This window comes from Mesoplodon mirus (genome assembly GCF_964341445.2).
Source record: "Mesoplodon mirus genome assembly, chromosome: 3".
Taxonomy (NCBI): domain Eukaryota; kingdom Metazoa; phylum Chordata; class Mammalia; order Artiodactyla; family Ziphiidae; genus Mesoplodon; species Mesoplodon mirus.
Genome location: NC_138978.1, coordinates 42,140,371 through 42,167,640, shown reverse-complemented (window position 1 = coordinate 42,167,640; position 27,270 = coordinate 42,140,371). Strand labels below are relative to the sequence as shown.

The following is a 27,270-nucleotide window of genomic DNA, read 5'->3' as shown; positions in this document are numbered from 1 at the left end:
ATGGGGGTGGTGGTGAGGATGTGTGCTGGCAAAGTGGGGGAGTGGTGAGGGAGGGGAGGGAACTCCGGGGAGCAGAGGGGAAAGGGAGAGAGAGGGATGGGAAGAAGCCAATGGAAGAATCTTCCAGGTGCCAAGAGCTAAGAAGTTGGAACAAGAGACCGGGAAGGGCCTTCCCTCAAAGCCAAACGCAGTGATGCTTGTGGTAATGGTGGTGGTGATTTGCACGTTGAAGCTGACGGCTACTATATGGTGTGTAGGATGTCTTCTGTTTGGAGACTCATTCTGACCCTATTTTCTTGAGGAAAAAATGCAGACTCAGAGAGGGAGGTGACTTGCCCAAGGTCACACAGCCCGGTAGTGGCACTGGACCTCGTCTAATTCTACCCCAGCATAGGGTTCTGTGTGTGTGTGTTTGTGAGAGGGAGAGAGAGAAAGAGAGACAGAGAGAGACAGAGAGAGAGAAACGGAGAGCTGAAGAGGAAAACAGAGTGTTTGCCACTGCAGCGCTCACAGTCCCTTTGGAAAGAAGCATCTGGGAAAGCGTCTGAGAGTGGTCCTCACAGCATCTAAGTGGAGTGGTCTGCATCGGCTGCTTCTGCCTCCATCCTTTCCACTAGCTCGTCCAAGTCTTCCACCCCCAACACGATGCCGAGACTGCTCTCACCAGGAGCACCAGAGTCCCGTCTTCTTGTTGCAAGATACGGTGGCCTATCTGGTCCTTCTGCCCTCAGCATAATAGGATGGTGGCCATTCTCTCTGGGGAGCTCTTCCTGACCAACCGCCCTCAGCTCACCAGGCTCCCAGAGGCCACTGGACTCACAGCCTCATGTTGGTCAGGGTGTTGCTCTCTGAACAAGGTTGTGAACGCTGATCTCCATGAGGCAGAGACCACAACTGTCTTGTTTGTCGTGATGTCCGAGTATCCAGCACAGGTCCAGAATACGGGCGGTCCCCGGTCAATGGTGGTTGAATGAATGACACAGGGACCTTACCACTCCATTCATTTACATCATTTCCCATGCAGTATCAGCTTCCGAAGCAGCACCTCCAGCCCCGTCCCTTCCAGGACCCAGTTGCCTCCTGCACAACTCCACAGGCACCTCAGGCCAAGGTGGAATTCCTGATCTCTGACCCACCTGAGTTCCCTGTGCTGTTAGTGACACCACCACTCATCCACCCAGGCCAGAGGCGGGACGCACCCTGAACTCCCCTCCCTCGTGCCACCCCATCTCCCCTGCTTCAGGTCTGTGGCTTGCCTGGATGTTTGCAGCTACCCTCCGCTCTACTTCTTGTTTTCACTCTGGTTGCATGCTCAAACTGTCCTCCACATGGTCACTAGAGAGACCTTTCCCAAACACAGAGTCAACCAGGACCCATCCCTTCACACCTGGGAGGTGAGCCTCCCTCCTCCAGGCAGGTGTAGCTTAGTGGCTGCGGGCCTGGACTTGAAGCCAGCCCTCCCTGGGCAAATCCTGCCCTGTCAATTTTATATTAGTGTGACATTGGGCAAGTTAGTAATAAATGCGCCTCAGCGCCCGAATCCGAAAATTAGGGGTAAAATGATGCACATATTATTGGGCTGCAGTGAAGAGTAAATAAGTTAATGTATGTACAGGAAGCATAGAGTAAATAAATGCTCAATAAGTGTTAGCAACAGACATCTGAATTTTCCTTCCTGTTTTGCCTGCAATGTCTTAAGCAGCCACTAGATGGCCACACTGCAGGCTCTCTGTGATTTCCCACACCAAGCTCTCCTTCCTCCCCTCCCACAACGTTTCACATCTCAGTGCCGATTTGTTCATGTTCCAGGCTCATGTTTTCCCTTCTGCCAGCCTCACCTCCTTCAAGACAGCTTTCTGATACATCTTTCCCACTCCATGCTCACCAAATGGGCTATGTTCTATGTCTGAGAGCTTCTGGAGGGCAGGATACCTCCAGGACACCTGGCAGAGTCCCTGCATAGAACAAGTGCTCAGTGTTTGTCGGATGAATGAATATGTGTCAGCCAGTCCCAGCTCAACGGCTTAAATAATTTGCATGATCTTGGGCAAATCACTTAACCTCTCAGTTTTCTTTTCCTTAAATGGACATCAAAAAGAGGCTCTATGTCGTATTTGTGGAGAGTCCGGTGTAAAGCCCTAGCATAAGATCTGGCATGCTGTAGCCCCAGGGCCAGCATGCACAGACACCTACCAACCATGGCTCATTCTCATCGCCCACCAGCTATTGCCCACTTGTGCTTACACCTTTCCCCTGTCCCAGCTGAGGGTATTAAAAATGGTTTTACCGGGACTTCCCTGGTGGTCTAGTGGTTAAGAATCCACCTTCCAGTGCAGGGGATGTGGGTTCGATCCCTGGTGGGGGAACTAAGATCCTACATGCCACAGGGCAGCTAAGCCTGTGTGCCACAACTACTGAGCTGGCATGCTCTAGAGGACCACACGCCACAATGAGAGATCCCACGTGCTGCAACAAAGATCCCGTGTGTTGCAACTAAGACCCGACACAGCCAAATTAATTAATTAATTAATTTAAAAAATGGTTTTATCTCTTCCCAAAGGTCCTTCTTTACCAAGTATGGTCTGGAATTAATCTGCAAGCTGGCTGCGCTTGGTGGGCCTAGGCTTAGTTGATGGTTCAGCAGAGCCCAGTGGGCTCCCACTTGCCTGGAAAGCACAGGTTCAGCCTCCCTGCCCCTGAAAGCCCCACTGTCCTCCTGAATGAGGCCCTCCTGGGCCTCCTTTTCTTCACCCTAGTTCTTGATGTCCCAACACTGGCTGGCATTCGGCAGAAGGTCTGGCTCCTGGATCTCTGCACTCTTATACTGCCTCTGTCTGGATGACCCTAGTCATTGTGCTTCTCCCATCAAACCACTGAAGCAATGGCCCTTCCTTAGGACAAACTCCCGGGAGTGGGATGTCTCCATCAAAGAATATGAGCATTTCTGAGGCTCTTGTAAGGTACGTGCTCACTAGTGGTTTCCTTAAGAGCTGAATCCATTTTACATTTAATCAGTTCACTGTAGACAGTGAGGGTGGGGGTGGGGGAAGATTTCAGTTTGCTTTGAGGCCAAACACTTTCTAAAGGGCTGTTCACGAAGTACAGCACTTTCTTTTTGCCGGTTGTCTCTTCTGTCCTTTTATCCTTTCTCCCTATTCCTTGCAATATCCTGAACAGCCACCAGATGGCAGAGCTCACACAGTCCCTGGGACGCTCCCTCTTATACCAGCAAACCCCTTTTCCTGTGTGTATAGGGGAGTGTGCCCAGGCTGGGGGTCTGAGTGTAGTGGCTGTTGATAGGATCCCTGGGGAGATATGGAGGTGGCCCAGATGGAGAGATCCCTGGCTGGAAGTCAGGGCGTTGTATGTAAGGGCAGTTCTTCAGCCCCAATCCATCAGGAGCTCAACAGATTGACCTGAAGCGAAGAAAGTTACCCACAGTAGTAAGAAGAAAGTGACAAGAAAGTAAAAGGAGAATGAAACAGAAAGCGCCTGGATGGGAAAAATTAAAAGACATGTTGATTCCCGTATTTTGTACATGTAGCTTTTGTGTGAGCAAAGGGATGGTAAAATTGCATGGATTATGGGCCTTAGGGGATCTAGAATAGAGGTAGAGAAAAGAATTTTCTCCAGTTGGAAGGCAGCAATAAATCATTTTACAATGCTGCAAAAGCTAAAACACCGACCGGATGTAGGTATAATTGAAATAGAAAGATAGGGAAAAAGAGAGTAAAAGTTGACTCTGAGTTGTCTAGTTTGAGCAACTAGGCACATGGAATATTATGTAGGTAATCAACATTACAATGAATAGTGTGTGAAAAATACCACTGCGCTGAATTAAAAAGAGGAAACTTCTATATACTAGGTAATAGCGCAGATCCTCATGAACAAGTAATGGGAGAGATCTAAGAGAAAATTGGAGTAATTGCTTCAGTATACTGGTTAAGAGCACAGACCCTGGAGTTTAACTACTTGGGTTCAAATCCTGGCTCCAACATTTACCGGTGGTAAAATTTCACCTCTTTGTGCCTCAGTTTCTCTAAAATGTACATAATACTATGACTTTCATGGCAGAACTGTTGAGAGGATTAAATGAGTTAATACATGAAAAACATATAGAACAATGCTTACCACCTAGACTGGTTGCTTTTTTATTACAGAAGTGAAGCTGATTTTGTAGGAAGCAATTAATTGCTGTTGGGCAACTATAGTAACACAGCTGCAATAAAATACTGCTGCAGTTTAATTGGACCCACTACAGCTGCCCAAGTCAAAGGCAGCACTGGAAAGAGGATTAAGATTAGAGGAAGCTGCAGAAAAACACCCAACATAGTCAAAGATAAATTTTGGCCTATTCCTTTATATGTCTGTAACATCATCTTTTCCAATCTGTCTTGCATTCCACCAGCAGATTCATTTTTCTAAAAAATGAACTATAATTATGCCACCCATCTGAGGTGTCTTATATATCAGTCTCTTGCTTGATCAAGAAAGGCTGAACACTAGCTGGGCCTTCGAGAGCTCTGTGATCTGGCTATGCCAGGGCTCCAGGTGTAGTCCCATAGCTTCCCTCTGTGGCCCCTGGAGACTGGTGGGTTGTAGGAGCTGCTCAGTGACACGCTGGCACGTGCGTATAGGGAGAGGAGAAGGCAGGCTGCCTGCAGCTTCATGTCTGTTCTTCAATCTGCCTCTGATGCCACCTCTTTCATCTTTACAAATCTCCTAGTCTGTCAAGGTTCAACACTGAAGACATGATGCTTCATTAAGTCCCCCTGGTCCACCCCTCAGTCTGTGTGGTGGAATTCTGAGGATTTTGCACCTTTGCACCTTGATAATCCAGTGCCAGTTTGGGGGCTCTGAGAGCTCTCTCCTTTTTCTCTCTTTCTGAGAAATAAAAACTCCTGTGGCCCAAGGCACCACAGATTCTAAGGACAAATGTCAGTTAGAGACATGAGTGTGTTAAGACGTTTCAGGACCTGCAGGTCAGGAGCGTCCATCTGGAGAGGTCATGCGTCTGTTGAGAGCACGGGACAGGATTGGGGAGGGCGGGTCGAGGTGGAAGCATTCCTCGCAGCACAGTGTGGTGAAGGGCGTCTGGCTCAGCTGTTTTTTAGGTGGAAGCACAGAGGGAAGACGGAGGAAAGGTAGGCAGTTAGCCATTGTATTGAAAGCCCAGCGTTATTCCACTTCTGTAACTGGAAACGATTTTTTTCTTTACCCAAAGTAGACTTCTGATGTACCAAATACCTCTTTTTTTAAAGGAAAAGATAAACGTGAGCATGAGCCAATTTTCACACGTGTGACTGGAAGGTTTTTTTTTTTCTTTCCTCTCTCATATATAAGGGTCTTACCCTGAGACATATCTACTCAGAGTCTAGAAGAGGTATTTGTATACCCATGTTCATTGCAACATTATTCACAATAGAAGCAACCTAAGGGTCCATTTGTGGGTGAAGGGATAAGCAAACTGTGGTATATACATACAATGGGATATTAGCCTTAAAAAGCAAGGAAATTCTGACAGTTGTTACCACATGGATAAACCTTGAGGACATTATGCTAAGTAAAATAAACCAGTCACAAAAATACAAATACATTATGATTTCACTTGTATGAGGTATTTAGGGTAGCCGAAATCATAAAGACACGAGATATAATGGTAGTTGCCAGGGGCTGGGGAAAGGCAGAAATGGGGAGTTAATGTTTAATGGATGTAGAATTTCAGATTTACAAGATGAAAGGTTATGGGATGGATGGTGGTAATGGTTACACAGCAATGTGAAGGTATTTAATACCATGGCTGTACACTTGAAAATGGTTAAGATGGTAAATCTTATAAACTCTCACACCTAAGGTCAATTAATCTTTGACAAAGGAGGCAAGACTATACAATGGAGAAAAGACAGTCTCTTCAGAATAAAACTCCTAGAAGAGAACATAGGCAAAACATTCTCTCACATAAACCGTAGCAATGTTTTCTTAGGTCAGTATTCCTTGACAATAAAAATAAAAGCAAAAATAAACAAATCGGACCTAATCAAACTCACAAGCTTTTGCACAGTATAGGAAACCATAAACAAAACGAAAAGACAACCTATGGATTGGGAGAAAATACTTGCAAATGATGTGACCAATGAGGGCTTAATTTCCAATATATACAAACAGCTCGTACAACTCCATAACAAAAAAACCCACAACCCAATCCAAAAATGAGCAGAACTATTTACAATAGCCAGGACATGGAAGCAACCTAAGTGTCCAGGTACAGGTGAAAAGATAAAGAAGATGTGGCACATATATACAATGAACTATTACTCAGCCATAAAAAGGAATGAAACTGAGTTATTTGTAGTGAGGTGGATGGACCTAGAGTCTGTCATACAGAGTGAAGTAAGTCAGAAAGAGAAAAACAAATACCGTATGCTAACACATATATATGGAATCTAAAAAAAAAAAAAAAAGGTTCTGAATGAACCTAGGGGCAGGACAGGAATAAAGACGCAGATGTAGAGAATGGACTTGAGGACACAGTGAGGGGGAAAGGTAAGCTGGGATGAAGTGAGAGAGTGGCATGGACATGTATACATACCAAATGTAAAATAGATAGCTAGTGGGAAGCAGCCGCCTAGCACAGGGAGATCAGCTCAGTGCTTTGTGTCCACTTAGAGGGTGGGATAGGGAGGGTGGGAGAGAGACGCAAGAGGGAGGAGATACGGGGATATATGTATATGTATAGCTGATTCACTTTGTTATATGGCAGAAACTAACACTCCATTGTGAAGCAATTATACTCCAATAAAGATGTTTTAAAAAATGAGCAGAAGATCTAAATAGACATTTTTCCAAAGAAGACATACAGATGGCCAATAGGCACATGAAAAGATGCTCAACATCGCTATAATTATTAGAGAAATACAAATCAAGACTACAGTGAGGTACCACCTCACACTGGTCAGAATGGCCATCTTTTTTTTTTAAACATCTTTATTGGAGTATAATTGCTTTACAATGGTGTGTTAGTTTCTGCCGTATAACAAAGTGAATCAGCTATACATATACATATATCCCCATATCCCCTCCCTCTTGCGTCTCCCTCCCACCCTCCCTATCCCACCCCTCCAGGCGGTCACAAAGCACCGAGCTGATCTCCCTGTGCTATGCAGCTGCTTCCCACTAGCTATTGTTTTTACATTTGGTAGTGTATATATGTCCATGCCACTCTGATTTCTTGGCGGATGTCTTGGGGAATATTTTGATGCCCAAGAGGTGGGTTATTTGGGGCTACTAATAGATGCATTCTCTGTTTGAATTCTTTACCTCCTTGGACTTCACTGTGTCCTAAGAATATACTAGCTCCTAACTTATTTAGCAAGTCTCTCCTGAGGAGAGGGACAGGGCATTCTGGCATATACAAGAATGAGTGAGTGATAATAATGGACCCAATTCTGCAGGCAAGGGGAAACATAAATCGCCTTACCTTTGGCTGTCCATCAACTCCCATCACTGTCCAGTCATGGCTGGAGAGGGGGCTGGCTGGCCAAGTCAGAACAGAGCAGGTGGCTCCAGTGTCTACAAGAAATTCAGTTCCCCTACCTGCCATGTCAAGGGTGACCCGAGGCTCCGCTGGAGTGATGAGGATGGATTGAGTGGGATCTGGAGCCCAGCAGGCACTTGGGCCCTGTCAGTCGGTGTGCAGGAATCTATCATCCAAGAGATTTGCAAGGAACTGGGGCCGGTCCGTGTTGCCCCTCCGGCATCCCACGGGACAGTGCTCAGGACATTCCCTCTTCCAGTACCCTCCTTTCTGACAAAGGCACACTGGTTTGGGCCCAGGCTTCTTCTTAGTGCTCTGTCCAGCCTTCTTGGCCCTCCAGGGTCTCCTCGAGGTGGTGGGTGGATCAGAGCAGCCAAAAGCTGCCTTTTCTTTATTAGCCTCTCATCTTTATTGGCTTCCTCCATTAAGTCTCCATTGTTATAGACCCTGAAGGCTTCCTCTATCAAGTTTGACAGTGGGGTTTGGGGCCCAGCCTCAAGTTTTTGTAGTTTTCTCCAGATATTAGGAGTAGGCTGGGTGATAAAATACATGGCCAATAGTGTCCTCCCTTCTGCAGACTCAGGGTCCGTATTGGTGGACTTCATGAATGCTTCTGTCACCCAGTTCAGGAAGACTGCTGGGTTCTCATCTTTTTCCTGTGAAACCTCTTGGACCGTATCATCATTTACAGGCTTCACCCTACACTTTTCATTCCTTCTGATAGACAAGTAATATAATGTCTCATCCTAGCCTGGCCTCCACGATCTTCACAGTCCCATTGTGGGTCATGATCTGGGATTGCATCCCCACCCACCTGATAAATTTGGTGGTATGGACTGATGGCCAGTAAGCCATCTGCATGTCCCCTGGCCTTTCTCAGTATATGCTCTTTGTCATCTGGGGTGCAACAGTGGGCCAGAATAACCATGATGGCCTGCCAGGTGAGAGATCACTTAAAGGCACAGAAACTCACACAAGCTGTTATCAAAAGCAGCGTTCCAGGACAACTTTGTTCTCTTATGAGAGAGAGAAATCAGATCCAGTCTTGTATCAGCCTACTCTTAATAAAATCCATTTACCTAATTAAATGTAATCCAACCTTAGAAAATCCTGACCACATACAATATTGTTTCCTCAGTGTAGTGTTCCTCTTCCGCAAACCTTCTGCAAATTTCTGTAGCCATAATTTGTCCCTCATTCTTTCCCCATTGAGAAATATCCAGCTCTAGGACACCATCACCCTTTTTCCTTTCGACAAAATATATTTCCATTCCCCATACCTTCTTTTCTGAAAACACGCATCCTACTTTCCTTAAGCAACCATGAACTGTCTTATTTATTCATTTATTTACTTATTTATTTATTTATGGCTGCGTTGGGTCTTCACTGCTGTGCGTGGCTTTCTCTAGTTGTGATGAATGTGGGTTACTCTTCATTGCGGTGTGCGGGCTTCTCATTGATGTCGCCTCTCTTGTTGCGGAGCACGGGCTCTAGGTGCACGAGCTTCTGTAGCTGTGGCTCACGGGCTTAGTTGCTCCATGGCATGTGGGACTCCTGGACCAGGGCTTGAACCTGTGTCCCCTAAATCCCATTGGCAGGCGGATTCTTAACCACTGTACCACCAGGGAAGTCCCCCATGAACTTTTACATAAGCATTCCGTATATTGGTAGAGAACATTTCAAGGCAGTACCAAATAGCTTAATTTCTCTCTCACAAGAAGACAAAAGTAGGTAAATTTAGACCTGTTTAGCAATTAGTATTCCAACATTTTACCTTATTTGAAATGGCCTGAATATTCAAATAGTTCCTATGATTTAACTTAATTTAGTTTCAAATTTACCAAAATTTGGAGAGACTTGTTTTAGATGGATGTTTCCAAAACATAATTATTCTTATAGAGGTTACCAAAAACTTCTTATCCCAGTACTTTTACTTAAAAATTTAATGATATCAGGTTACTTCCCCTGTTGACACGTTTTATAACAGAAACAATATGCATTTATTGACTTCCAGGAACCCTAGGTACAATGAAAGTCTTGTACTTAATGTTGATGACTCTAAAGATAGGTCTGTATTAATTAAACCCACAAGCTTAAGTTAGACAAGTTAATTTCTACAGAACCAGAGATTTCATAGTTTTCCTGCTTGAATTTAAAATGGCTCTCTTTTTCTTTTTTCCCTGGGTGTGGGGGACTACAGATGGATCAGGTACTTCCTGAGAGCCCAGGCAGAATAGTTACATTGCAAAAGCAGAGGCAGAGATGCAAGCCCCTTGATCCCAGGAAAGAATAGTTACATTGCAAAGGGAGAGGAGGGAAAAATGCAAGCTCCTGTCTTTTCTTTTTGTTCTTTAAAATCGCACTAAGTAACCCAAGGCTAGGGTCTCAGGCTATGTGGGCTGTGTTTGTATTTCAAGGCTTAAGTGCTCCACCGTGGTCACAATGGCAGCAGAGACTTGCAGGAACAGTTGCACAGAAAAAACTGCATCACAAACAAAGATGCTGATCACAAACCTTAAAGACACAAACAAGAAGTTTTAGGATAAAGTGGACGGAGTGTAGGGGTGAGGACCAAGGGAGAGGTAAACGGAGGAGGGACAGAAAAGAATGTCAGAAAAAGAGAAAGAGACAGAAAGAGACAGAAATAGAGAGATTGCCCTTTCAACCTGCCCCCGCGGGTGTCTATTCAGGCACCAAACAACGCTCTTCCAGAAAGGGCCAGTGAAGGAGGGAGCCCACTGGGGTGATTAAGCCCGGAAACCAGCCAGTTGTATGTTGTCTGTGGGACTCTCACCCACACGTACACCAGTATATAGAAATCCGCCCCTTCAGCCCGTTCCCAGTGGGACTTTCCTTGGCGGCAGGAAGATAAAGTTGAGAATATTGGGATGATAGGGCTTCCAGCCATTCCAGGATATGAGGTTTGAACATCTATCACTCTCATAAATCTCTGGTCAGGGAGAGCCCTCTGGACCACGATCTGCACGGCGTGAGGCAAGCCTCTCCCGCCTCTGCCTGTCACCCGTCAAGGTGAGCCGTTGCCGGCCAGAGGGAGCAGGTCTCACAAGCTGAGAGGAGTGATGCTGTAGCTGCCTGACGTCCACTCTCTCGGAAGGACAGGACAGAGGAGGAGAGGACAGAAAGAGAAGTAGAGAGATTTCAGGAGAGGGAAAGGGACTAAGGGGAAAGGGAAAATGGTGAGGGAAAAAGGACGAAGGGAAGGGGGAAAGTGTTGCCTGAATGAGGATACTGAAGCCCCCAGGGGCCAGGAAGGCAGACTTACCAAACGTGGTGACACTGAAGCAAGAGGTTCAGGTGGCTGCTTGTCACCCACTGTGAAGCTGCGTTCGGTGGTCCCAGAGGTGCCCAGATCCTCTTCCCAGACAGGCACAAGGGCCCAACGTTGGGCACCACAAAATATGTAACCGACCAGGGCTCTTGGCCTCCTTGATCAATAGAAATTGATCAGAGGCCAGACAAGAAATGCAGGCAAGGCTTTATTGGGGTCCCTGCTGCAGTGGGGGGAGCCAGAACAAACAACAGGTTCCCTTGCTTGCTCGTTCCCTGAAGGGGGGCAAGCTTGTCTCTTATATGGGGTGAGGGTAGGGGTGTGTCCAGGGGTCGGGCCAGAGGGTGGCTTAGGTGGTCTGCCCACCCCTTAGGTGGTGTCGTGTGCAGGGGGAAGGCGCAGCACCCTGCTTTTGCTCCCGACACCCTGTTTTTAATTTAGGCTCTTCAAAAGTGGCAGTTGGGGGTCAGAAGCCAAAACAGGGTGCTGCCCATGCCCCCTGCACACAACACCACCTAAGGGGTGGGTAATAAGTGGTGCTGGGAAAACTGGACAGCTACATGTAAAGGAATGAAATTAACACACTCCCTAACACCATACACAAAAATAAATTCCAAATGGATTAAAGACTTAAATTAAGACCAGACACTATCAAACTCTTAGAGGAAAACATAGGAAAAACACTCTTTGACATAAACCACAGCAAGATCTTTTTTGACCCACCTCCTAGAGTAACGGAAATAAAACCAAAAATAACCAAATAGGACTTAATTAAACTTAAAAACTTTTGCACAGCAAAGGAAACCATAAACAAGACAAAAAGACAACCCTCAGAATGGGAGAAAATATTTGCAAATGAAACAACAGACAAACGATTAATCTCCAAAATATACAAACAGCTCATGGAGCTCAATATCAAAAAAACAAACAATCCAGTTAAAAAATGGGCGGAAAACCTAAACAGACATTTCACCAAGGAAGACATACACATGGCCAAGAGACACATGACAAGATACTCAAATCACTAATTATTAGAGAAATGCAAATCAAAACTACAATGAGGTATCACCTTACACCGGTCAGAATGGGCATTATCAAAAAATCTAGAAACAATAAATGTTGGAAAAGGTGTGGTGGAAAGGAACCCTCCTGCACTGTTGGTGGGAATGTAAATTGATACAGCCACTATGGAGAACAGTATGGAGGTTCCTTTAAAAACTACAAATAGAACTACCATACGACCCAGCAATCCCACTACTGAGCATATACCCTGAGAAAACCATAATTCAAAAAGAGTCATGTACCAAAATGTTCACTGCAGCACTATTTACAATAGCCAGGACATGGAACCAACCTAAATGCCCATCGACAGATGAATGGATAAAGAAGATGTGGCACTTATATACAATGGACTATTACTCAGCCATAAAAAGGAATGAAACTGAGTTATTTGTAGTGAGGTGGATGGACCTAAAGTCTGTCATACAGAGTGAAATAAGTCAGAAAGAGAAAAATAAATACCGTATGCTAACGCATATATATGGAACCTAAAAAAAAAATTGGTACTGATGAACATAGTTGCAGGGCAGGAATAAAGAGGTAGACACAGAAAATGGACTTGAGGACATGGGGTGGGAGGGCGAAGCTGGGGTGAAGTGAGAGTAGCATCAACATATATACACTACCGAATGTGTAATGTATAAAATAGTTGGCTGGTGGGAAGCAGCAGCATAGCACAGGGAGATCAGCTCAGTGTGTTTGCAGTGACCTAGAGGGGTGGGATAGGGAGGATGGGAGGGAGGCTCAAGAGGGAGGGGATATGGGGATATATGTATACATATAACTGATTCACTTTGTTGTACAGCAGAAACTAACACAACATTGTAAAGCAATTATACTCCAATAAAGATGAAAAAAGAAAAAAAAAAGTGACAGTTGGGTTTTTTGGTCTCTTTGTATGTTTTGTTCAGAATTTGCCCCAACTGTGCATGGACATAGTTATTTTTAGTCCCACACACTTTCTTTGTATTTTGTTGCTCGAAGACAGGTGTAACCAGGTGCAAGCATTGTAGCGCTGCAGCAGAAGGTCCCAGGCGCAGCCTGTCTCAGCTGGGCCCCTCTAAAGATGCAGTTGAGGAAGCTACCACACAATAGCTGGGAGGCTCCTTCCCCGACAGGTGCCCGGGGTGAGCTTCTTCCCTCTGAGCCTTTGGAGACAAGCCCTTTCTCCTGACTCAGCTGCCGCGGGAGCCTCAGGTGACAGGCAGGTTGTGGGGCGTGAGGGACCCCAGAGTGTGAGGCTGCAGGGGTGCTGGGACACGCTTGTCCTGCTGGGGTTCTGGGCCCACAGACCAGGGGTCATGTCCCCTCCTCGTCCCCTCTGCCTTCCCTCCCCTTCTCTCTCTCTTCCATTCCATCCAGCTCCTTGCAAGGGAAGACACACACACTCCATATGACATTGTGAATTTATCCAGGGAGTGGGAAAGCGGGGAAACCAGGTTAGTGACAAACGGGTAGACCCGTAACACACGGGAGTGATCCGGGGCCCAAGGCGATGGTAGTCACACAGGACTTAGCAGCTACAGTAACGGCTGCCCAGGGTGTCCTGATCCTAATCCCCGGAACCGGAGAAGAAGCCTGTTTGATCTGCTTGGGTCCATGTAATCACAAAGGCCCTTATGAAAGAGAAAGTGATGTCAAGACAGAGCAGGGGAACATTTGAAGAAGCTGCTGGATTTGAATATGGAGGAGGGCCCAGGAGCCAAGGAATGCAAGGATTGCAGCTCTAGATGTGGGAAAAGGCAAAGAGAGGGATCCTCTCCTAGATCCCTGCACAGGGGTTCCTGCCAACATCTTGGTTGTGTCCAGGGAAACCCATTTCTGATTTCTGACTTCAGAGCTGTCAGAAAATAACTCTGGGTTGTTCTAAGTCCACAAGGCTGTGGCCAATTATTTTAGCAGCAAAAGGAAGTGAATTCAGAGACAGACAGACAGGCAGAAAGGGAGAAAGACAGAGAGAGAGTAGACAGACTGAAGGAGGGCAGGCAATCAGGATTTAGGTGGACAGTCAGAGACACAGGTGGGTCAGAGACAGACGGAGAGATAAGCAGAAAGGGAGCCTGGAGAAAGGTGCGAGGAGGAGGGCAGAACGTCTGATGGGCAGGAGGCAGGAGATGAGGTAGGCAGGCAGGTGGGCAGACAGAAGCAGGAAGTGGGCACAGAGGCAAGGACGGGAGAGAGTGACAGCGAGCCAGGACGGCAGGCAGGGCCCTCAGAGCTCGTCCTTGTCCCCAACAAGCATTACAGGAGCTTCCTGAGCTGCAAGTGGATCCCATTCTGGGGCTTCAGCACAAGCCTTGGAATGGGAACAGGGACCCTGGAGGGATCCGGTGCCAGCTCAAAGCGAAGCAAGGTCAGGGCCACGGCCACCTTCATCTCATTCATGGCAAACTGCTTCCCGATGCAGTTCCTGGGTCAGGGAGGGAAAAGGAAGTGAGCAGAGCCTTCTAACCCCTGCCGGGCACGGGGCATTCAGGGTTCTCCTTCATGTGGCCCAGCCCCGATCCCTTCCTTACAGATCACACTGAATGTGCCATCCAAGCCTCGGTCCACCCTCTCCCCCTGACCTTTACAAAGGCCACCTCTCTCCAGGACTAGCTCCTAAGTCCTACTTCTGCTCTCAGCAATAGCAAGTCCTTGTTGGGTAGGGTCGGCGCTCTAAGCCACAGGGTCAAGTCACGTGAATCAGTAAATATGAATTAGTACTTTGTTCACTCGTCCACAGGCAGTTTCTGGTTTCAGGCCAGGCCAGGGCACTGTAGTGGGGTGTGGGCAACTCTTGGGCCCTCACCACCCATGTCAGACAAGCAGGGGCCCCAGTCCCCAGACAGGACAGGACAGAGTTGTGTAAGGAAGTCAGGATGGCAACAGGCAGACTTCTTGGAGGGGCCACGGGTTAGCGTCCCTCGACCTGCTGGACCACTTTCTTCCCAGTTAATGCTCCGGCCTCCTGTCTCCCCGCAGCCCCTCAATCAACCCGCCCCTGGAGCCTTCCCATTCTACTCCAGCAAGGCCCCTCCTCCCGTCCCGTGGGCTCCTCACTGGCCTTTTCAGTCTCCTTGCCTCCCCTCCCTCTACTGCAGCCATGGCGGCTCGGGGCCTGCTGCGCCCTCCATCACAGCGAGGACAGGTCGCGGGACCTCAGCTGGCGTCACAGTGCTCTCTGGGCTGCTCCTCACTCACCTCGTACCTGTCCAGCCCCTCTTCCTCACTCCGCTCCTATTGAGGTCCCCTCCCCCCGCCTCTGCCGGCCACATGCTCAAGACTCAGTCTAGTGACTGCCTGGCCTCCCACCTCTGCCGCCTGCACCTCTTTCTCCGACATCCCCAAGCAGCTTTAGTGTTAACTCAAGGACACATCACCGTCCAGTGACCAGAACAGTGCCAGAAAAATGGAACATTCCACAATCTGCTCAGTGAATGAATGAACGAGTGAAAGAGTGGATGAATGCATGATGTCTGTCTTGTAAGGCAAATGTACTGACCACTACACTATGGAAACGTCGCATGTCTGTCTTGAATAGCAGTAGTTGTTTCCTGACTGTGAACTCTTGGAGCAAGGAAAGTTCCTTTCGTCTCTGTGTTCCCATCTTGTAATATATGGTTTGGCACACAGAGGCTTCCTTAATAAATAGCTTTCTATTTGAACAAAGTTAATTGAATTGAAAATAAAAGGACTGGAGTAAAATTAAACATTAATTCTGACCTCGGAATTGAGTTGCCAGGTACCCCCTGTCCTCTGGTGGCAGCCGCATGACCTGCAGCCAATGTCTACAAGGAAGAACAGGACCCTGGCACAGACCAAATCCTAGAGCAAATTCCGGGAACGTGTTGCGTCAAGCCTGTTTGTGAAGGTTGATTCACCAACTGAAAATTTCACAGAATTATACACTCAGAAAAACCTTGGATTACTAAGTAGTTCCAAAGTTATGAAAGTTACTATTTCAGGGGGGATCTGTAGCCATTGAAGATTTTCACAGCAGTCATTTTGGAGTCTATCATCCAGCTTAACAGCTATTTCATGTTTGCTTTATATTTTACACGGCAGGAACTTCTCAAATGCATGTGTCAAACACAACATAGTGAGTTTTCTCTCAAAAGCACTTGATTGACTTCAATTTCATCCTTTTTTCCAAAATTAGACTATGTAGATTTTGGGACTATGGTATATAATCCCCGCTATGTATATAGAATTTTGGCAACTAGAAAAGGTGTCATGTGTATATTAATACGTGGTCATAACTTTGTTGTGTTCGACCACAGAAATAGAGAACACAAACAAGGCTTTCTTCAAATGGCAACTGTAACTGATCACATACATAGCTTGAATCCTCGGGACAAGAAGGCAGCTGGAAATCCAAATCCATGAAAACATGACTGCTGATACAGTGAGAGGTGGATTGGTGAATTAAGTAAAAAAGACAGTGGGCTGGACTAGAAATGTGCCAAGAGAGAAAACCACCTTTTAAGAAGACTGATAATTGGGAAAAGCAAACATCTGAAGTTTAAGTTTCATGGAAAATTCTAATGTTGAAAAGTCATACACCTAAAGTGAGGAAAACCCTGGAATACTTGGGAGAGGCCACGGCCATGGAAATGTGGCTGGTTGTTGCGGAAGTCAGGAGGCCAAGGTCTCCGTGGCGTGCCCTGAAGGCCTTCTTGTACATGGGGACACACGCCTCCTTCTCAACATGCCAACATACAGGGACATAACTGCATACACCACATATGAATGTATACAGTCACACACATCAGGTAGCACCCAGTGACACCTGACTGCCCCAGGTACAGAAGGCCTCACCTGGATCCTCCTGAGAAGGGCAGGAAAGCATGGCTGTGTCGAGCAGAACCCGGTGCAAACCGGGATGGGTCAAACACCTGCAGAGAGAGCACCAGGGCCAGGGCAGGTGGGGTCAAACTCCTTGCACCAATCCATCAGGGGACAAGAATCCCTGAGGGAGAGCAGAGGAGGTGCTGGTCTGGAGAGAACATCCCATCCCCTCCTCCCATGGCCATCATACCTCTGGTTTCGGCCACACCTTCGGGTTGTGGTGAAGCGCATAAAAGGAGAGGGAGAGTAGGATTCCTGTGGGGCAGGGAGGAGAGAGGGAAGACTGATGGTACCCACGGCAACAGGGGCAATGTACACAAAAGGCCTGGGAGCCGCCATGAGAGCTACCCTCCATCACTCTGAATGAAATGGTGCTCTTGCAAGACAGGTGGGCTGGAGGTGACAAAGCACATGAGCACAGATTAGGAGTAGGTAACCATGCCCAGGACTGAGAAGGAAAAGAATTGGAGGCTTACATTTAGGATCACCTCACATGAAAACTCACATTTATCAGGTGCCATCATGAGCCCTTGGGGAAAGTGCATTAACTCATCTAATCCTCACAGCAGCCCTCAAGGAAGACACTCCTATCCTCACGTGCAGTTGAGGCACCTGAGCCTCCGAGAGGTTGAGGGATGTGTCTGTGATCCCACAGCTAGGAGGTGGCTGGGCTGGGATTCAGACCCACTGGGAGGTGAGCCAATGGGTGGCCTCCAACCATGACAGTGTTCTCAGACTTGAGCATCAGCTGCTCTCTGCCATCCACCTGAGGGCTCCCCAGAGACTGGACCCTCTGACGCATGACAATGGACTCCCTGAGCTCCCTCGTTTACATAGACCCCATATGGAAAGAACCACATCTCCCCTTACTTATTTCTGCTTCTCTCTCAAGCCTTCACATCTCAAGGAATTAGAATTTTAGGGCTTCATTACAAGACCACATTCAAGGGCTAGCATTTGCTTATTGAGCTTTCGTTGGTTCAAGTTCTGTGTCAGGCGTTTTACAAAACGTCCACACTGCAGAGTAAATATTAATTATCTTCAGGCGAAAACAACTGACACAGCATCCCGGGGCTGGAAAGCACATGTGTATTTCTGATCTCCCCTGTGGTCTTGCAGAGTGCTTAGTTTAGTGGGTGTGGTGAAGTTCATACCTGCAGGTAAGGAGCGTCCATCAGGGAAGGTGATGGGCTTGCTCATTTCTCTGCTAACGAATGGCACTGGTGGATAGAGTCGTAGTGCCTCCTTGAGGCACATAGTGGTGTAGGGCATCTTGTCCAGGTGGTCCCTGAAAAGAAGCCCATCTAAGGGCGGGCAACCAATGGTCCTCCACTTGTAGAGGGGCAACGTTCTCCCATCTGTTGGGCACTCACCAGGTGATGGAGGTGCCATCCCCCAGGAGGCTCTGGATCTCTTCCCGGCACCTCTGCTGATGCTCAGGGTGGGAAGCCAGAGCATAGAGGGTCCAGGAGATGCCACTGGCTGTGGTGTCGTGACCCTCAAACATGAACGTATCCACTTCGGCACGGAGGTCCGTGTCAGACAAGCTGCTCCCATTCTCCATCTGCAGAGGCAGGGAGAGTGCAGGGTTTGCCCTACCTCTGTGCTTCTGGGCAAAGCCTCAGGCCTCTCCTGCCCACACTCACTCTGGCAAAGAGGAGGATGTCCAGGAAATCCAGGTGCCTCTTGCTCCTCACCTTCTCCAGCTCTCCCTCCTTCTGCAGGTGAGCTTTCCTCCGCTTGATCACTTTATCTGTCCCAGAACAGTGGTTCCCAGGCAGAGCTGAGGGCTCTGGGGAACCAGATGCAGCACCCACCATACCCCTATCTGCCCCTCAGGCCCAATCTGGGTACCAGATAGATGAGGACGAGGGTGGGAATGGGCGCACATGTCAGGGCAGAGAGCTCCAGCATCGAGTGATCCAGGTCAGGAATCCCCTCAATAGCACAGCCCATGGAGGCTCTGTCTGAATGCCGCTGGGAGGGGGTCTCATTCAACCATCACCAAAGCTGTGGCACACGTTATCTCCCTGCACCTCACCTGACACCCTGACATCTCGGTTCACAACCCCTGCACCAGGAAGTACCCAGTGTGGGTGTGTGCCAGCCCCTGAAGAGGAAGCAGGAGTCTGGGCTCTGCCTGAGGGGTCAAGGCCAGGGGAGGAGCTACCCAGAAGGAGGAGAAGAACCTGTGTGTTGATGGGCCAGCTGGCAGGCCCGGTGGCTCCAGCGGCCTTCAGGGGTCAGTCTGTAGATGATGTCGTTCTGGTAGAAAGCATTTCTTATTCGGGAAATAATCAGATTGCTGAGGTCCCTGATGGCCTGGATGTAGGACTGGATGTTCCTGAAGGGAGAGGATTCAGAGGAGACTGGAGTGGAGGGAGCCTCTGACCTGGAGACGGAGTGGGGCTCCAGGTGGGGATTCCTCAGTCAGTGGGGACAGGCAGCACTGAGGCTTTGTCATTTCTGCCTTACAACCCTGGAGACCCTCAGTCCTTTACAAGTGGCCTGAGTGGCCAGGTTTCTCCCTGTTCAGGAATCAGGGACCTGTGACTGAGTCAACGTTGGTCTGGGTGGAATTTGACTGTGGTCCATGACTCTGTGCAGAATGTTCTGTTTTGTGCTGATAAACATCCATGCTGCCCTAACTGCCTCTCAGGTAAGTCCTCCCCAGCTGGTGAGAACAAGGACCCTGGCATTGAAAGGTTGCCACTGACCTGTCTGTCTGGATGCTGCCCTGGTGGCTGAAGGCGCACTTCATGATGGTGTCCAGGGTCATCAAGGAGACGTGTCCAAGGATCTCCAGATGTGAGTCTGAGCTGACGAGCTCCTCCCACTTGTCCTGTGGTGGGAGGGGAACATTGACCCTGCTCTGCTCTCCCAGAAGGCCTGTGCTGACATGGCCAGGCTCTCTCTCTGTCTCTCTAAATCTGATGAGATTTCCTCACTTTCAAAGCAGATATGTTTTAGCAGTTTGAAGCTGTAACACATGTGTGTAATGTGATGTCTATTTTCTCGGAATCATTTATTATATAATTAATGATACTCTCTCATAATATTCTGAATCAATTCTGAATTCTAGGAACAATTTATGGTGATAATCACCTTGTGGCAGACCAGAAAACATTGTTTCTCAAGGGACAAAGGGGTAATCTTTTGTGTCTTGAGATCGGAACTGAACAGGCGATGGCCAACTTTAGTAAGCAAATATTTCAAGGCAAGGAAAAGGTTGAGGGACTCTATTTGGGCTCCTATGAAGGGGCGATTCCTTTCATTCATCCTTTGTTAACTGAGACCAGCTGGTGCTCCGTCTGGATCAGAGGTGATGTTTGCAAGACCTGGCTCTGTGAGTGTAGACGTGGCCTCATTTCCTCCCATGAGTGGCTCAATTCCATGCAGAGGCCTTGGGCCCCAGGCCAGAGACTAGTTGAGTGACATCCTGGGATGTCCACTCTGCCACTGAAGCTGCCATTGTCCATGACATCCGGGGGCAGCTTGCACCGCTGTCCAGGGGAATGACCCTTGCTCTAATCTTCTGTGTTGAAGATGTGGAGATGAGAGGGGAGTGGACCCTGAATACACTATGTCCCTGCTTTCCCTTTCTTCGGAGCAAATTGTGGATCCAAGCTGCTGCCTGGGGACCCCCGTGTCCCTTCCAGTTTTGGTGAGCTCTGCCTCAGAGTACGTTCTGAATGCATCATTCTGGGGGCTGTGTCTGATGGACGTCTGAGGGACACAAGGGTCTGAGAGTGGACTTTTTCAGCAGTGCTGGATGGAGTGGGTCCAGGTGACAAGGGATGGACTCACCAGCATCACTCGGACAGAGTCGGCCATGAGACCCACGTAGGGCTTCAGGATGTCATAGTGGAAGGCTGGGGTCAGCATCCGCCGGTGCTGGAACCACGTCTGCCCCTCCAACAAAAGCAAACCATTCCCTGGGCCACAGATGGGTGTGTATGGGTCAGAGAGACTGGATCAGAGGGATGACTAGGGACAACTTGGGAGGAAGCACGGGTGTCAGGAGGGGGCACATCATGGGCAAAGGTAGGAAAGGCCAGTACAGTTCAGGAATGTGAATTTCCAAAATGGCTGGTCCATAGGATGTGATTATGACAGCTGTGAGACAGAGGTTGAAAAAGAGTAGGGGGGCAGGTGATAGAAGGTATTAATTAATAGTCAGGCTGAGAATATCGCAGAGGACTGAGGAGTGATGAAGATGAGGCTGAGTTTCAGGAGGGCTATCATCACCATTACAAAGGGTGAGAGCTTCACTGGAAGGAGAGAAATGAGGCTTGACTGAGAGATGAGGTGGTGACAGGGTGCCTGGCACCTGTTGTTCTCCATTAACCAAAGTGGTAGCTCTTGGTAAACCTAACTGGTGGGTGGACTGCAGTTGTATTTAAATGTACTTACCAATCCAGGGAATCAGCAATCTGTAGGCATCATGAGACTTTGGGTCTGAAAGGTAAGGAAGGAAAGTGGAGGGCACCAAACAAGACAGGCAGCCCCCAGAGCAGCTGTGGTACCTTCCATTCCTGATGCTTGTCAGCTGGCAGTCTGTCTCAAGCCACCTCCCTCTTGCCTCCCATCCCTGACTCTCTCTGTCCTGATGGTCACTGTGGGCCCAGGAAGGCAGACTCAGTGTCCCAGCAGCAGAACACCCACAGGACTAAGATGGTGAAACGGCAAGAAAGATAGGCTCTGCTCACTGCCACAGGGTAAGAAAGAAGCCTGTGGTTTTCCTACAGTTTGTGGTGGTTTGGCCATTTCATGACCCAGGACAGGCAACAGTGAGAGGTGTCAAACCTAAATCAGTGTGGACAGGGAATTGTCTTCCAGACCTGGGATCATCTCAATTGGGTTAAAACAAGAAAGAAAGTAAGACAGAAAAGAGAAGTCAGCCCCACCCAGGTGTTTAAGCATTTACTATAAATGAATAATGTTGGCCTTAGTCTGGCTTGTGGGCTGCAAGGATGGCTGGTAGAGAGTCAGGTATTGATGGCTGAAGTGCCAGTTTCTTCTGGAATTTCACAGATCCAAGGGCATGCACCCAGGAGGGAAGATTTTCTCCTGCTGGGATGTGGGTTTCCCTCTCACCTGATCTCCCCAGGACCACCTTCATGTAGTCAGGGTCATAGATCAACACTAGGGCTTTCGTCCCCCACAGCCAGCGAACACAGGCACTTGGGTATTTCTCTACCCTCTTCAGTAGGGGTCGCAGCTCGGTCTCCTCTTGGAACTGTCCCCAAGGGAAAGATAAATCAATAAAACCCTTCTCTGAGTTCCAGTGCTGGAGTGGGGGTGAAGGGCAGGATGGGTACAGGGAGATCGTTCTTTTTTTTTTTATTTTTTTTATAGTGTTTATTTTTACTTGTTGACAGTTTGCTTTATTTATTTATTTATTTTTGGCTGTGTTGGGTCTTCGTTTCTGTGCGAGGGCTTTCTCTAGTTGTGGAGAGTGGGGGCCACTCTTCAGTGCGGTGCGCTGGCCCCTTACTATCACGGCCTCTCCTGTTGCGGAGCACGGGCTCCACACGCGCAGGCTCAGCAATTTTGGCTCATGGGCCCAGTTGCTCCGCGGCATGTGGGATCCTCCCAGACCGGGGCACGAACCCGTGTCCCCTGCATCGGCAGGCAGACTCCCAACCACTGTGCCACCAGGGAAGCCCCCAGGGAGATCGTTCTTGATCGATCCACAGAACTAGGAGTTTGGAACTATTTCTTCTGACCTGGGCTCTGTCCCAGACCTTGCTGGCTGTCCACCTTCGTCCTAAGACCACATTCTGTCCCCTTGTCGGGTAGAGCCCTGGGCCACTGGTACAAACTGCCTACAGAAACTTACATCAGGGATTCACTCCCAGGCGTAGAAAACTTTGGGAAGTGATTCGTACAACATTTGCATGAGTAATTTATGATAAATCGTATCACTTGATAAGCAGTTTAGTCATATAATTTTATTTAGAGAATAAAGTAGTTTATATTTAAAAAAATAAATTTATATATTAATTTCCTTTTGCTTACTGACTTCTGTATATCATCAATATTCTCCCAGCATACATGTAAATGTTTGCTAATATGAAAGTGTTAGGATGTATATGGCTAAGTGAAAAAAACTAAGTACTAAATTGTATGTGTATATATTATTTTAAATATTGAGTGTATACACAGTGATAGGATAGATTCTGGATGTATACATCAAAATGGTATTGATCTAAGGTTCTTACATGTGGATCTTTAAATCTTATTTTCACTTACCAATAACTAGAAACTTGTGTGCACTTTCCACCGCCTAGAGGAATCTCTTGAAACTCCTCAGTGTGGACCACAAAGGCCCTTGCTTTCTGGCTTTACACTCTCTATTCTTGCCTCCTGCCGGGCTGGCGAGTCCACAGGACCCATTGCTCTGCCTCCAAAGATGCTGCCGCCAGTGCTCCTTGCACTGGCCCCACCTGCTCACACTTCTAGGCCTCTGCCCAGGTTCTTTCCTCTACCTGGTGTGCCCCTCCTCTTTGCCACAGAGCAACTGCCTCTCCTTAACCTTGGAGATTCAGCTTTGTTTTATCACCTCTGGATTTCCCATCAACATTTGGTCCTAGGCATGTTCTATGCAGTCACCTCGTCTTTAATTCAATGGCTTCTGTGTAGCTCAAAGCATCCCCCTGCCACTTTGGTATCTAATCTCTGTCTGCATCCTTCTACCATCAGGACTCATCAGCTCTGAGGCAACTTGCCTACTGTGGGATGGGTTCTTTAACTGAGCACGTATTTACTGAGCATTTACTATGTGCCTGGCACTGTTTTAAGGCACTGAATTAGGATGCGGCTGTAGATGCTTGTCTGTTTGGAGCCTCCAGGAGGAGAGAGCGAGATTGAGGCCATGACAACCGTAGGGGCTCATGAATGTGTGATGGACGGAAGACCAAGCTTCTGGGGAAGCTTTGGGGCAGGAACCCTAACTCAGACCTGAACGTTAGAAAGCTCTTCGTCATGCACTTGCTCATTCATCAAGTCATCATTTACCAAGATGCTCTCGGGTTACAAAGATGAACCAGAGGCGGGCTCTCCCAGAAGGAGCTCACAGCTATGACACCGCAGACAAAACTAGCTGAATCTGGTTAGCACTGCCTTATGAGAAGGACAGCCAAGGGAAAAAGAGTTGTCCCCTGCGCTCCTGGGAGACCCAGAAAGACATCTTGGAGGAGGTGGCTTGGGGTTGGGCCTTGGTAGATAGACATATGAGGGACAAGATCATTCCAGGTAGAGGGCACATGGGAGCAGAGTCCCAGAGGCCAGAATGCCCAGGCAGGCGGGGAGGACGCTGAGTAACCTGGGGTGCAGGAGATTAGGAAGGAGAGGGGAGAGAGGTACTGGGCCAGCCCACGTGGGGCTTGGGCTGTTTCCGGTTCCCGTCTCTGGCTCCACTCTACAATAATCATGCTGCAGAGAAAGGGAGGCCTCAGCTCTCTGCAGCCCCTGATTTTCTCCCAACATTTGTTCAGTCCACAAGCCCTTGAGGAGCCCCTCTCCATGTGGCCCCTGACTTGGCTCTGAGCCCCCCGCCGCCCAGGCTAGTGCTGCCAGTGCTGGGGGGGTAGGCGCTGCCCCTCCCCAGCCTGCAAGCCGCTCCTTCCTGTCCCTCCACACATTGGGCTGACATCCCTCTGCGCAGGCTCTGTGCAGGGTGCTGGGGGTGAGGGGGATTTCACACTCGGTTCCAAGAGCTCATAGTCCAGTGAGGGAGGACAACAGGCAGGTGACCTCACCCTGTGGATGGTGCAACTCAAATGTCAGTTCTCCTTACCTGGTACCATCCTGGGAACCTCACTCATGTGTGCCAGCAGCTTGTCAGGGTTTAAGCACTGAAATCAGGAGACTGGAAAATTCCTCAGTCTTAACAAACTGAGCCAGTTTGTCCCTACAGCTGACGTAACCCCCCACCCAGGAGGTGGGTCTCTTCTCCTGTGAACTGACATCTTCCTAGATTCCTGTCTGTCATATCCACCGACAGTGAGCCCACAGGGCAGCATCCATCAGACTGATTGATGTCTGTGCTCCCAGGCAAGCTCAGGGCCAGGCAGAGAGGATGGGATTGAGGGGTGGGGCAGGGAAGCATCTAGAAGCCTGTTCTATGAGAACAGCTGAAGCTGCTCAGCCTGGTGATGGGGGAGACTCAGGAAGGAACAGCCACTGTCCTCAAAGTGCAGGGCTGCTAGGACAGCCTGCAGATCTCCCAAAGGGAGGAGCATCTGACAGACCTGAGGACACCAGCACAGGGTCCTGGGAGGGAGGGAGCTACCCAGACTGGGATGAAGAGCCAAGACCTGAGAGGTAAGCTGGGTCCTTTTGTGAGGCCACGTGCTCTTCCCACAGCAAGGCTTTGTCCCATGGGCTTGCTGATCAGGACCATGGTCTGAGAGCCCCGGCCCTCCTTGCCCTCCCACTCCCCCGCCCCACTCCATCCTACCTCCTGCATGTGCCCATAGAGCCAGTGGGAAGGAGGAGACGGGAATTGCTGGAGGGCTTTGAGCAGCCACTGTCTGCGCAGGTAGAGCTGTGCTGCCTTGAGCAGAAGCAGAACCAGGCCGAGCAGGGAGACCACCTGCAGGAGACCAGAGACACCACCCAGGGCTCTGGGGGTGCTCAGTGCAGAGACACTCATGGTGCAGCGGCTTCTGGATCGCTGACTGTCCCTGAAGGTGGCTGACCTCTCCTGAGCACCCAGCCTGGTCAGAGAGGCTTGCCCCGCCCACCTGGGGGAGGGTGAAGGTGAGGGCAGAGCTCAGACCTGGGCCTCCAGAGTTGATTAACTGTGGAGGATGCACTTCTGGAAACAGTGGGAGAAAAACTTCTTCAGCTGACAGTGACAATGGCCAAGCGCAACCCCACTTTCCTTCTCCATATTACCTACCAAGTATTTAATGAGCACCTACAACGTGTCAGGCAGTCTGCTAGCTGCTGGGACACAGCCGCAAGCAAAGCAGACATGAATCTTGCTGACTTCAAGACAGTCACAGTCTCGTTTACCAATGTTCAGTAGATTTGGTTGGTTTTATTATCATCCCATTTCGGAGGGGAAAACTGATTTCAGAGAAGAAAAGTGATGTGGCCAGAGGAAAACAGCCTCTGCTTGTCCCAGTTGAAACTGAAATCCTTCTCTGTTGGACTTCAAAGCTGCCTGCTTCAGCTGCCTCTGAAATGTTCCCCAGGGCTTGTACCCATCCACTATGCAGTGTGTCCTGGGTGACTGTGCCAGTGGACAGAGCACTGGCCTTGGATTCAGGAGGTCCAGCCCCAGGGCAGTTTCACTACATATGAAGCTAGAGACTTGTCCTCTCTGAGCCTCAGCTTCCCCTTTGAAAGTTGGGAGAATAATTCATTTCCTATTTACATCCAAGAAATGTTCATTCAGTCATTCATTCACTCAGCAAATATTTCTTGAGCTCACAGGCTATAGGTAAAGGTATAAAAGTATATTAGTTAAGAAAAATGGTAGGCTTGTGCTGGAAGAATGAATAGTGTCCGGACCGATCAGGAAAGGAGAAAACTAAAAAAAAAGAATGGGGTTTTGAAGGGTGAATAGGAGTTCACTAGGTAGAGAGTGCTTCTAGAGGGATGGGCACTGAAAAAGTCATGGAGGTCATATGTGAAAGAGCAAAAGGGATGGGGAAACCTTCATTTTCTGTCTTCCCCAAGATCAAATCCAGTGTCCATAATTCAGAAAGTAAAACACCAAAGATTTCCATGAAGAATTACTTGGAAGCAAGCTCTCTTAGGAGCCTTGAGTTTCCTCCTGACCTGCTCCCCCACCAAGTTTAACTTCTGTCCCAAAAGCCTCTTCCTTTGCCTCTCCTCATGACAGGTGCTTCACACATAACCTATGGGGCCACATTCTGGGTTGCTGTCCTAACTAAAGGTCAGGGGTGACTAACCACCTACACATACCCCCTCACAGCCCAACCTTTCACCCCCTCTCAGGTTCCTCTCAGGTCTCTGCCTCTGCTTCCCCCGAGATTGTGAGCAACTAGACTTTCCTTTGTTGGTTCAGCAACTTGGTCCAGCACTAGGAACAGTAAGGAAAGTGAGTGCCCATCGTCCCATGCTCTCAGAGTAACCAGCCCAAGCCCTTCTGCACCACCTGACGCCAGGGGACCTGCCAAGCTTCCTGCCCAGGACAGTCCCAGCTAACTCTCCTGCACCACCCCCGGTCAGGCACAGAGTGTACTCCTGGCCCCAACTTTTTTTTTAACATCTTTATTGGAGTATAATTGCTTTACAATGGTGTGTTAGTTTCTGCTGTATAACAAAGTGAATCAGTTATACGTATACATATGTCCCCATATCTCTTCCCTCTTGCGTCTCCCTCCCTCCCACCCTCCCTATCCCACCGTTCTAGGTGGTCACAAAGCACGGAGCTGATCTCCCTGTGCTATGCGGCTGCTTCCCACTAGCCATCTATTTTACATTTGGTATGTATATATGTCCACCTGTCCCCTTCTTGGAGCTGAGTGAACTAGCCCTGTGACCTAGGAATGGGGAGGGGACTGGACAGAAGGTTCCA

The 27,270-nt window shown here is 48.6% G+C and overlaps 1 protein-coding gene across 2 annotated transcripts; it reads right to left on the bottom strand.

Annotated features, from left to right (window-relative positions):
• Positions 1-13,871: 13,871 nt before the first annotated feature.
• LOC309800450 (taurochenodeoxycholic 6 alpha-hydroxylase-like) lies at positions 13,872-25,392 on the bottom strand. 2 transcript variants are annotated; one of them, XM_082614577.1, is made up of 12 exons: positions 25,177-25,392; positions 21,810-21,951; positions 21,126-21,170; positions 20,520-20,647; positions 19,430-19,554; positions 18,902-19,056; positions 18,359-18,465; positions 18,086-18,276; positions 17,867-18,000; positions 16,903-16,967; positions 16,683-16,759; positions 13,872-14,292 (listed from the first exon to the last, which is right to left on the bottom strand). In XM_082614577.1, the coding sequence occupies exons 1-12, from the start codon at positions 25,369-25,371 to the stop codon at positions 14,124-14,126; spliced, it is 1,533 nt and encodes a 510-aa protein (XP_082470703.1). In that variant the 5' UTR covers positions 25,372-25,392; the 3' UTR covers positions 13,872-14,123. The 2 variants fall into 2 exon arrangements, with proteins under 2 accessions (XP_082470703.1, XP_082470702.1); XM_082614576.1 differs by having other exon boundaries at positions 18,410-18,465; positions 25,177-25,389.
• Between the last annotated feature and the right edge of the window lie 1,878 nt (positions 25,393-27,270).

Coding starts and splice junctions, on each gene's coding strand:
- LOC309800450 (XM_082614577.1), bottom strand. CDS start 25,371: ATGAGTGTCTCTGCACTGAGCACCCCCAGAGCCCTGGGTGGTGTCTCT. Junction 21,952..25,176: donor TCTATGGGCACATGCAGGAG/GTAGGATGGAGT, acceptor CCTTGGGGACAG/TTCCAAGAGGAGACCGAGCT. Junction 19,555..20,519: donor ACTCTGTCCGAGTGATGCTG/GTGAGTCCATCC, acceptor CTCCCACCACAG/GACAAGTGGGAGGAGCTCGT.